General features: G+C 43.7%; 1 protein-coding gene across 1 annotated transcript in view; it reads right to left on the bottom strand.

Moving 5' to 3' along the window:
* fasn (fatty acid synthase) overlaps window positions 1-12,252 on the bottom strand; it is a 100,937-nt gene that overhangs the window by 81,976 nt on the left and 6,709 nt on the right. The window contains exons 2-3 of the mRNA XM_078225528.1: window positions 2,674-2,818; window positions 705-857 (exon numbers count right to left, since the gene is read on the bottom strand). Of these exons, the coding sequence (XP_078081654.1) occupies window positions 705-857; window positions 2,674-2,800 (280 nt within the window). The 5' untranslated portion in view covers window positions 2,801-2,818. The remainder of the gene's footprint in view (window positions 1-704; window positions 858-2,673; window positions 2,819-12,252) is intronic.

Below are 12,252 nucleotides of genomic sequence, written 5' to 3'. Positions count from 1 at the left end.
AAATATGTAGGGATATGGGGATAGGGCCTGGGTGGGGTTGTGGTTGGTGCAAACTCGATGGGCCGAAGGGCCTCTTTCTGCACTGTAGGGTATCTGTCTAGCTAGCTGAGGCTGTTCACCTTGGAGATCAGAAGGTTGAAAGGAGATTTGACAGAGGTGTCCAAAATTACATGGGATCCAGACACAAGAGATAAGAGAGGAACTGTTCCAATAGCGGAAGGGTTTCAGAAATCAGAGAACACAGAGTGAAGGTAAATCGCAAAAGAAGCAACTGCAACATGAAGAAAAGCTTTTTACCCGCAGCGAGGGTTGAGGGTCAAGAATGTGCTGCTTGAAAGTGCAGTGAAGGCAGATTCTATTGCGGCTTTCAAAAGGAAATTGGACAAGTAACTGAAAAAGGGATATTCGAGGAAAGACCGGGAGAGTTCTTACAGAGCTTTACTGACAAGATGAGCCAAAAGGCCTCCTTCGATGCTGGGACTATTCTATGATGTTATATGCAGTCAGCCATTAATCTTTGAATTCAGCTTTGTATTACCAGCAGATAGACCCCAGGTGAATATTCAGAGCTCAAAGTTTTATTCTGTATTGGAGCAGGATCTATTTTAATCAATGCTAAATTACTGTTCACCGAAAACAAAAACTGACTATATAAAATGCAGTTCTTCCACAACCCCAGAAAATACTTTCCACTTTGTGCACACCTCCATCCACAATAGCTTCGTATGCAACCTCCAATATGATCCGGAGCTGTGGGTCCATCGTGTGTGCTTGCTTGGGGTGGACACCGAAGAAAGAGGCATCGAACTTGCTGATATCTTTCAGTTTCCCATTTCTGTGAGGAAGCCCATATAATCCTGGGGAGGAACAAAAAAAAAATCAAGGCAAGTGTTAATTCCTTAACTCATTTAGATTAAACAACAGAGAGAAACGTTCACTTGCCATCGGATCTTTATTCTGTTGTGGGGAAGGAATGAGTGGGTGGGATGGGACAAAGGTACCGAGAGAAGGCTCGGCACCTGGAGAAGGGAGGTGAAACCAGGTCATCTTTATACGGAGTTATAACTGCAGCAGAGAGAGAATCAGGAACAGATTGCCTTCCCAGCCTCAGCTGAAAAGTTGTGCATGGGGAGATTGTAGAAAGGGGAAGAATTAAAAAGGTGAGAATTTATATTTTATTGATATTTGCATTTACATTCCGCCTGAACACTTCACGACATTCAACACAATGAATTATTTTTCAAGGGCCATCTGCCTTTACGTAGACAAAAGTGATACCCATTCTGCTTCAGCAATATTACACAAACAGCTCCGTGATAACATTCAGGGCTATGAGCCAAGAGCTGGCAGATGGGGTTAGCTGGGAGTTCAGGTGTTCCTAATGTGCTGTTGCGGACTCAATGGGCCCAAAGGCCTCTCCTGCACTGCATGATTCTCTGAAAGGAATTGTGTTTTTTTTTTAAAGGTGCTAGTGAGTGAAGGAGCTGCAGTGAACAGGAAGGACACTTGTAGAACTCTCGACACTACTTTCCTTTTGCAGCATGCAATCTTCACTGCCTACCAGAACCATCAATTTGCTCATTTGGTTTAAGAGGTTAGATTCAAGTTGGCGCCAAAGCGAGGCAACTTCTTGCGAGCTGTCCCCTGCATACCCTCTATCTTTTTCTCTCATTCTATGCTCTTAAAACTTAACTCTAACTCTCTTAAAAACTTTCTAATTCTGTTCTATTTCAGTCTCTATATTAACTTGATCTTTCTCTACACCCTAGCTATGTCTGTAACACTATATTCTGCACCCTCTCCTTTCCTTCTCCCCTAGGTACTCTACGAACAGTATGCCTTGTTCTGTATAGCAAGCAAGAAACAATACTTTTCACTATATCCCAATACACGTGGCGATAATAAATCAAATCAAAATCTCATTCAAAAAAGCAGCATCTTCAACAAAGCACTCTTAACCTCCAATCCACACCTTCCATTACCAACACCAACACAGGCAGACAGACATTAAAAACACACCGATATCTTCAAAACTGAGAAATACTACCAGATCTGTATTCAAGGTGTTTTATGCTGTGTTTATACAATGACCGTAGAATTGTTGGAAGCAGTTGTGGAAGAAATCCAAAATTAAGGATCTGAATTATTGCTTAAAAAAGGAAGCAGAGGGAAACTCCTTCTCAAAATATCATTTCAGACACAGCCCTGACTCTGGATTTACACTACAACATAGAGTCGGTGAGGAGCTAAACCATTTTATAATTAGCTGGAGAAGGTTTTCTCATCTCAATATAATAGAACAAATTACTGTGGTCCCCTGGAATGAGCAATTGTTATTTTTACTTAAAAAGCAAATACATTGTGGCAAAATGGATGAACAACATCTCTCTCGGCTAAATCTCAACATCATTTTATACATTCCTCCAGAGTCTCCGACTTATAGCTCTGCTTCCACTAATGTTTGCGTTTAATATAAGCCATAATATTGTATCTGTAAATAGTAACAAACAGTTAACGCTTTTAGTAGTTTTGGTTTAACAAGGGAACTGCATAAAAGGGTTTAACACCAGAAAATGCTGAGCAACACAAGAGGTTTCTTTAATGGACCTTTCCCCGATAGTCCATTAGTGACAGAAATTAAGACTGAACAATTTTGACGTTCTCAATACCCACCTGGCTTCCATCGTCTATCATCATCTGTTACCATGTCAACGCCGTTGACGAGATTATCCCAAAATTCCTGCAGGTTGTCCGACTCTGGAAGTCTTCCTGCAATTCCTGCTATCACAATATCCTCCATTTTGGTTCTTCCCAGAGGCTATAACACAAAGCAACAGATAGAACTTGCATTTCAATAGTGCTGTATTGGCCTCAAGATGTTTCAAAGCACTTTACAGCTAATGAAATACATCTGAAGAGTAGTTACTCCGCTAACATTGGAAACGGGTCAGCCAATCAGCACACCGCAAGGTCCTAAAAACCATATTCAAGCCAATGACCAAATGATGCAAGATTTTAAAAATGTATCCTTTGATGGGATGTGACTGTCACTGGCAAGGCCAGCCATTGTTGCCCATCACCCCCAATTGGGAAAGCCCAACTTGGAGATAGAGCACCTTGGTGGGCGGGCACTCGAGCTTTGCGGGTTGCTGCCGCTCCCGTGTTAAAATCATGGTATGAGCATTACACCAGGGCAGAGACCAGCCAAGGGGAAATCAATTCCAATGGCTGACCAACTTTCGACAGAGGAAAACAGTACATTGAGCATTTGGAAATCCACAGGATGGCCTGCAACAGCCAGCTACGGCCATCAGATAAAAGGACAAGCACTTCAAAAAGAAATCAAAGCTTTCATCTCTAATATCACAAATAAATCACTTGCAACCCAATTTAGGAGGTATTTCAAACAGTTAGTAGACACACCATCTGTTGGATTATCGCTTCAATGCATTGTTCTCATTAAAGGCAAGCGCTTAATGCAGTTATAGATGTCGCTGAAAACCATGATATCAGTTAGGCATCAATAAAGACCTCGAAAGGAAATAGTTTAATCGCAGAGCTGTTTAAGGGTAAAATTGAAGACGGGCCATTGAGGAACCACATTACAAACACTGCTGGTTTACGCCATTACACAATTGGATAGATGCAGCAGGCACACGTGGAGCAACTCCATTTGTATCGTCACTGTCCCATCTCTCAGGGTGCTATCAGGTTATAATTCCTTCATCTAATACAGGAAATACTCTAACAGGATTGCCTTATGCCATCGCGCAGAAAAACCCCACAGTCAGCTCTTCGTAAATACACACGCAGCTGATGTACCTTCAACACTGAATACCATTGGTGTGAGTTATATCAGGATCTTCAACTCAACCAGAAAGTTACCAAGGGCAATGGGAGGTCTCTCCTCAAAATGTCTGAAATGTTTCTTTGGCCGTACTGAAGCACTAAGAATGTGACATGATCTATACCGAAACCCCCGATTATTCTCTCAGTGCGCATGACAGCCATTTTGAAATGTTCTTTCAGATATTTTTACAAATAAAGCACATTTTTGCAGAAAAAAAAGTCAAGGGTAACAGGAGGTTTCTGATTTACACTACTTCTCACATCCTAGTAAGATTCTTCTAATGGATCTCATATTCTATCTACGGGGACAATTTTCCGACCCGTATGCCGCGGATGCAAATTCCGTGGCCGCTAACTCTCGCAAGTGGGCCACAACCAGATTCTCAGAATGAGATCAACCCGCCAGCAATGTAATGGTGCGAACCCGATTTCCATAAATTGAAATAGATTTAAAAGTGCAGAAACAGCTTTATACTGTAACTTCTGGGTTCCCTATATAATATCCTTTCTGCTCACTCTATTATAGAAAGGATATTTTTAAACCGGAAAGAGTGCATCAAAGATTTACTAGGATGCTACCAGGACTTGATGGATTGAGCTATAAGGAGAGGCTGGATAGACTGGGACTTTTTTCCCTGGAGCGTAGAAGGCTGAGGGGTGATCTTATATAGAGGTCTATAAAATAATGAGGGGCACAGATAAGGTAGGTAGTCAACATCTTTTCCCAAAGGTAGGGGAGTCTAAACCTAGAGGGCATAGGTTTAAGATGAGAGGGGAGAGATACAAAAGTGTCCAGAGGGGCAATTTTTTCACAAGAGGGTGGTGAGTGTCTGGAACAAGCTTCCAGAGGTAGTAGTAGAGGCGGGTACAATTTGGCAATTGGGACTTGCTTAATGATTAAAAACTGGGCATCATGGACAAGTTGGGCCAAAGGGCTTGTTTCCATGCTGTAAATTGTATGACTCTATATGATCCCTCCTCTGTCACCATGACACTTGAGTGAACCACACTAGGGGCTCGGAGGCGAGTATAGCCCCTGGGTGGTGAAACAGATGGGCAGTATCCTGGAACTGCCACCTGAAAGTGCCAACATAGTGGCGCCAGCGGTCCCTCTAGGGAACCCCATTGGGACCTCCCATTATATGGGGGGGGGGGGGGGGGGGGGGGGAGGGAGACTGATGCCAGCGATGATAGGAAAGGGAGGTCTTTAGCTTCAATTCGAGATCGGGGCACCCTTTAAAAAAAGATCACTGTGGAGACAGGCCTGCTGGCGTATTTAGGCCCCATCCCTCAGGGATGAAGGAGCAAAAATGTTTTTTTTCTGACAAAGTGCCACAAGATCTGGAGAAGAAACCTGCCCGTTTCTCTGCCGGTTTTCAGACAGAACCTGACACTTTTGCCATTTTTTGGGAAAATTCTACGTACATCTCCACTTGGCTCTTTTGTCTGTCTGTGCACAGATGCCAACACCAGAGATAAGATGCCAATGTCAGGACTGAAAGGCACAGGAAGGGCTGCAAGGGTAAACCTCCTGTTCTTAAAAACAGTGCCAAAGGCTTCTTGCATTGACGTGCTCAAACCGAAAGCTGATATACCCGTTGAATTTCTGTTTACTCACTGGTATCCTTAGGGCAGCACAGTGGTTAGCACTGCTGCCTCTCAGCACCAGGGACCCGGATCCAATTCCCGGCTTGGGTGACAGTCTGTGTGGAGCTTGCACATTCTCCCTGTGTCTGAGTGGGTTTCTTCCAGGTGCTCCAGTTTCCTCCCACACCCTAAAGATGTGCAAGTTAGGTGGATTGGCCATGTTAAATTGCCCCTTAGTTTTAGGGGGACTAGCTGGGTAAATGCATGGGGTTATGGGTCTAGGGCCTGGGTGGGATTGTGGTCGGTGCAGACTCGATGGGCCAAATAGCCTCCTTCTGCACTGTAGGGATTCTATGATCCTGTTGAACCTTAAACTGACAAAATCCAATCATTTAATTTATCTGCAATAATGTCTGCCTCCACTCCCAAGACTAAATTAGACGTTAACAATGTCCTCAAAAGGAAGAGTTAAATTGTAGCCAGGCCATTGAGGCACTGCACTACAAACTTTGCTGGTTTATACCATTTCACAACAGGAAAATTGCAGCACTGTCGGAGAGATTTATATCATTTCCTCCTGCATCTTTCAGCTCCTTGACTCTTCCTTACGTACATTCCTCTTTCCTTCACCCCACCATAGGCACCAGGGACAACAGCTGCCTCAGCATCTCTCACTGAAACCACCCCCCACACCCCTCGTCCCCTTTGCTGGTTGTGGAGCCCTTGCCGAGCACAATTTAACTGCCACATCTGTTGACATGATAAACAGACTTCACTTCAAGTAATTTATTGCAGGTGGAGGAAACTACACAGAACCTCAAATTCTCATTATTTTCAAATGGGCACTTAAAACATGACCATGGGTTTTCATGCGTCAGGCACATGGTAGAACAAACAAAAATGTTTTCATCTTAGTTTTTGAATTATATACTTTTTAGATATATATGTATACAAGTGCGTGGTATGTATGTGTGCTTTATACAGATAAATAGACACATTAGCTGTAAATCAGGTAATGGAAGGGAGGGAGAAACTTGGGAAAATTACAATCGCCGGAGAGGCTGTACCAAGTAAATTGTTGGAGCTGCAGGCTGCCAAATCTTCAGATCCTGATAGACTTCATCGTAAGCTCTTGAAAGAAGTAGCTAATAAGATAGTTGATGCATTGGTTTTAATTTTCCAATACAAGTATATTTATTAGTCACAAGTAAGGCTTACATTAACACTGCAATGAAGTTACTGCGAAATTCCCCTAGTCACCACACTCCGCCACCTGTTCGGGTCATTGCACCTAACCAGCATGTCTTTCAGAATGTGGGAGGAAACTGGAGCACCCGGAGGAAACCCACGCAGACACGGGGAGAACGTGCAGACTCCGCACAGACAGTCACCCAAGCCGGGAATCGAACCCAGGTCTCTGGCACTATGAAGCAGCAGTGCTAACCGCTGTGCTACCGTGCCGCCTGCTGCCTCACAGCGCCAGGGACCTGGGTCCAATTCCCGGCTTGGGTGATGGTCTGTGTGGAGTTTGCATGTTCTCCGTGTGTCTGTGTGGGTTTCCTCCGGTTTCCTCTCACACCCCAAACGGTCTTTAGATCCAGGGAAGGTTCCATTCAATTGGAAAATAGCAAATGTAACTCCTTTATTCAAAGTAGGAGAGAGACCGAAAGGAGGAAACAATAGGCCAATTAGCTTAACATCTGTCATAGGGAAAGTGCTAGAAGCCATTATTAAAGATGTTAAGCACGGCACTTTTAAATTCAAAGCAAAGCAATCAGACAGAATTGTGAAAGGGAAATCATGTTTAACAAAATTATTGGACCTCTTTGAAGAAATAACATATGCTATGGATAAAAGGGGAAGTGATGGATGGAGAACAGTGCAAAGGGGGGCCATTCGGTCCATCGAGCCAGCACTGACAACAATTCCACCCCGACCCTATCCCTGTAACCCCAAGTATTTACACTGGTAATCCCCGTGACACTACGGCGCAATTTAGCATGGCCAATCAACCTAACCCACATCCTTTGGGCTGTAGGAGGAAACCCACACAAAGAATCACCCAAGGTCAGAATTGTACCCGGGTCTCCGTGAGACAGCAGCGCTAATCACTGTGCCACCCTACTGTATTTAGATTTTCAGGAAGCAGATAAGGTGCCACATTAAAGGTTATTTCAAAAAAAATAAAAGCTCTTGGTGTTTCGGGTAACATGGATCGATGATTGTTTAGCTAACAGAGGATAGGCATAAATGGGTGGTGTGCCACAGGGATCATTGCTGGGGCCTCAACCTTTTACAATTTATATAAATGGCTTGGATGAAGGGACCGAAGGCATGGTCGCTGATGGCACAAGGATAGGTAAGACAGTAAGATGTGCAGAGGACATAATGAGGCTACAAAGGGTCATAGATAGGTTAAGCGAGTGGGCAAAAAAAAACTAGTAAATGGAGTATAATGCGAGAAAATGGGAAATTGTCTATTTTGGCAGGCAAAATAAAAAAGCATATTATCTAAATGGAGAGAGATTGCAGAGCGATCCGAGTGTCCTAGTGCATGAATCGCGAAAGGCTAATATGCAGATACAGTATATAATTGGTAAAGCTAACAGAATGCTTCGATATATTGCAAGGGGACTAAATGTAAGGAGGTTATGCTTCAGTTATACAGGGCATTGGTGAGGCCACATCTGGAGTACTGTGTATAGTAATAATCTTAAGAAAAGGATGTAAATGTGTTGGAAGCAGTACAGGGAAGGTTTACTAGGCTAATACCTTGATTAGACAGGTCTTATGAGGAAAGGTTGGACAGGCCAGGCTTGTATATGCTGGAGTTTAGAAGATTAAGAGGCTGCTTGAAAGATTCTGAGGGGTGGGTGTAGAGAGGACGTTTCCTCCTATGGGAGAATCTAGTACTAGTGGCCACTATTTAAAAATAAAGGGGTTGCCCATTTGGGACAGAGATTAGGGGTTTTTAAAAAAAAATCTGAGTGGTGTGTCTTCTTCAAAAGGCGAGGGAAGCAGAGTCTTTGAATATTTTTGAGGCAGAGGTAGATAGATTCTTGATAAGCGAGGTGGCGATAGGTTATCGGGGTAGGCGGGAATGTGAATTGAGGTTACAATTAAATCAGCCATGATCTTATTTAATGGCAGGCAGGCTTGAGGAGCCGAGTGGCCTACTCCTGCGCCTAATTCATATATAATAAAAAACTTCTTACTTCATCTGTATTTCTGTCTAATCATGTTGTGCCTCCTCCCATGTGTCTAATTCTACTATGTCCTGCTCTCACAGTGGGAACCAGGAAATGTTACTATGAGGCAAAGATTGATACAAAACTAGTAAAGTCTCTACAGAAAATAAGACCGAACTCACACGGTAGGAAAGATTGAAATCTCCCACTTTTGAGATCGATTCAGAAGTCAGTGGGACTTTCCGTAGGCTGGTCAACTAGAAGAGCAGGAATGGCACAGAGGGAGGAGGCAGGTTGGATGGGAACGGGGAAGGCTAATGGAATAGGATTCTCATCCTTGATTTCAAATCTCTCCGTGGCCCAGCCCCTTCCTATCTCTGTATCCGCTCCAATCCCACAACTCTTTGAGGTATCGGCACTCTACTAATTCTGGCCTCTTGCACACTCCCAATTATAATTGCTCCACCATTGATGATCAGGTCTTCAGTCGTGTAGGCTCAAGCTTTGCAATTGTTTTCTTCCACCTCTCTGCCTCACTTTCCTTCTTTACGACATTTCTTAAAACCTACACACATTTGATCCAACACCTCCTTCTGTGACTCAGTGTCATACTTCTTCATAATTCCCCTTTAGACATTTCATGACATTAATATATAAATACAAACTATTGCAGGGGGGAGCAAGTCAAAGAATCCCTACAGTCCAGAAGAGGCCATTCGGCCCATCCAATCTGTATCAACTCTCCGGCAAGAACATCTGACCCACGTCCTCTCCCCATCCCCATAACCCCACACATTTCCCATGGCCAATCCAGCTAACATCCAAGCTACACACCTTGGGACACCAAGAGACAATTTAGCATGGCCAAACCATCTAACGGCACATCTGTGGATAGGTTAGTGAATAAGTTCATTGAATAAGTGAATAGATCATAGATCATAGAAACCCTACAGTGCAGAAGGAGGCCATTCGGCCCATCGAGTCTGCACCGACCACAATCCCACCCAGGCCCTACCCCCATATATTTAGCCACTAATCCCTCTAACCTACGCATCTTAGGATTCTAAGGGGCAATTTTTAACCTGGCCAATCAACCTAACCCGCACATCTTTGGACTGTGGGAGGAAACCGGATCACCCGGAGGAAACCCACGCAGACATGAGGAGAATGTGCAAACTCGACACAGACAGTGACCCGAGCCGGGAATCGAAGCCGGGACCCTGGAGCTGTGAAGCAGCAGTGCTAACCACTGCGCTATCGTGCCGCCCAATAGACTAATAGATTAGTTGGAAAAGAAACACAGAAGCACATTGCGGTGTCAATCTTGTGGATTCTATTTTCTTTCTTATATCCAGTATTTGATGACCCAAACCTGATCAGTTACAGAATCCTGTGTCAATGGGACAGAGGCACTGAAACCACAACATAAACAACTTAATAATTTATCATTGCTGCATCTTTGATAGCACACTCATGTCCAACTGCTTCTGAATGATACACCTTCTGAAATAAAGACATTCAGGTCAAATGTCTATGGTTATTTCTGGAAGTGCAAATGTTATCTAGGACAGTGGTTGCCAACCGGTGTGCTGTGGCTGGTGGGCTGTGCATACACCCACCCAGTGTGCCACAAAAATTATAGATTCAAGTAATTAAACAAAACTAATCTTCGTCTTCAGCTCTGAGGTCGTCATCTCCAAGACCCAACGAACGCCAGACCTCCCGCGCACACATCGGCTGGGAAATAGTCACACGTGTGGTTTAGATTTTTTATGTTGGTCAGGCCCATGCACTGACCAACAGGACTTGGAACTGAAGACAAAGTCCCACATTCCCACACCAAAAACAAAAGCTCAAAAAAAGGGGGCAAAAACCCTGGGAGAAGTGAGAGAGACAGAGAGGGGTAAAAAAAAACCCAGGAAAGGACAAGTGGGAAGTTAAAAACAAAGTTCCCAGGAAAGGAAAAAGACAGGTGTGAAACAGGAACCAAATTAAGAGGCAGCCACCAATTAGAGAATGTGCTGCACTGAAAAGTGGGTTCAGGAGAATGCGGGGTGAAAAATCACCCCAAATAAAGACTTTTGCTTGAGGGCAGTGCAGAGGAAATAGGAAACGTGCTTCAAAAGCTTTTTTATAGTACAGAACTGTGGCATGACACATCAAAGGTTGGGAACCACTGATCGAGGATATTTTTCCCATTATGACCCAAACGTATAACATTAAACAAAAAACAGAAAATGCTGGAAAATCTCAGCAGGTCTGACAGCATCGGTGGAGAGAGAATAGAGCCAACATTGAGTCTAGATGACCCTTATAGTCAGCTCTCCCCACAGCGGGTGTTCACGGCAGGAGGCAGTGCGTCATTAGCCGGGACCTTCTGGTCCCGCTGTGGTCAATGGGATTTTCCATTGACTGCATCCCACGCCACAGGGGAACACACAGTGGGATGCGCCATCGGTGGGACCAGAAGATCCCGCCAGTGTGAACAGAGAATTGTGGTCAATGTTTCAAGCCCAATATTCACCAGAACAGCCATGTTCAACACAAAATATTTTTCTCTCTCCATAGATGTTACCTGACCTGAGAATTTCCAGCATTTTCTGTTTTTATTTCAGCTTTCCAGCATCCGCTGCAGTTTGAGTTTTTTTTAAAAAAAAACACTCTTGCACACTATTCTTATGAATAGAACACGGATATATTTAAACTGCTGAAGGTTTGCAGCAGAATTGAATTATTTTTTTCAGGATTTAAGAGATTTCTAAGTGATGGTTTTGAACACATGCCTGAACAGGGCTCCAAGAGATTTCACAGTGTGTGGGTAAACTATTTACCAGTTGTAGAATTTATCCATGAAAAATGTCAACACAAAGATCAAGTCTTTCATTTTTTGCAATTTAGCTAAATGAATTTAAACTTCACACACTGACGTAACATCGCGGTGTATGCTTTGCAGAAACTAATATTTTTGCAAATGTTGAAATTCCATTTTATCCCATTCAACTGAACACACTAATACATGTGATAATAATAAATCAAAATCAAATCAACTACAAGGTCATCAAAAGTATTAAAGAGCTAATTTGGATTATTCGTTCCCTCCCCCTCTCAACTGTGTGCTGGAGCAAGCAGGCACAAAGAAACCACAATCCCTAATGCCCTTGAGTTTAGAAAGCTGCATTCACTGATCCCTCTCCTTGCTTCTGCTCCTCCAGCTCCCTTTTATTTCTCTCAAATGATACCTCAGCAACAATTGTTCCTTAAGCTAACAACCTTTTTTCTCCCCTCTCTCTCCGAAATGTGCTGCGTTCTTGCTCCACAGGTAACAGCTACTCTCCAAATACACACAAAGTACTTCAATCTCCCATTAGTGCCGTACTGTTCTTCATGCGTGACCCTAGACACCGAGTGCCAGCAGGCCTATTACCATGGAGATTATCGGAACAGAGCCAGATAATGTCCTCACCTACCTACAGAAACTCACTTGCCCCCGCTCCCCTCAGGAGGCAGGGTCCTTTTCCCCTTTTGTTGCCCACTTTTTCTGAGGTTAAAATTGGCGGTGTGGCGGAGGCCAGCTAACTCATTGCAGATTGGGCCTAGAACCTTCTTAATCGATATGGCTCAGTGAATT

The sequence above is a fragment of the Mustelus asterias genome, chromosome 12 (genome assembly GCF_964213995.1).
Source record: "Mustelus asterias chromosome 12, sMusAst1.hap1.1, whole genome shotgun sequence".
Taxonomy (NCBI): Eukaryota; Metazoa; Chordata; class Chondrichthyes; order Carcharhiniformes; family Triakidae; genus Mustelus; species Mustelus asterias.
This window is presented reverse-complemented; position numbering and strand designations above follow the sequence as displayed.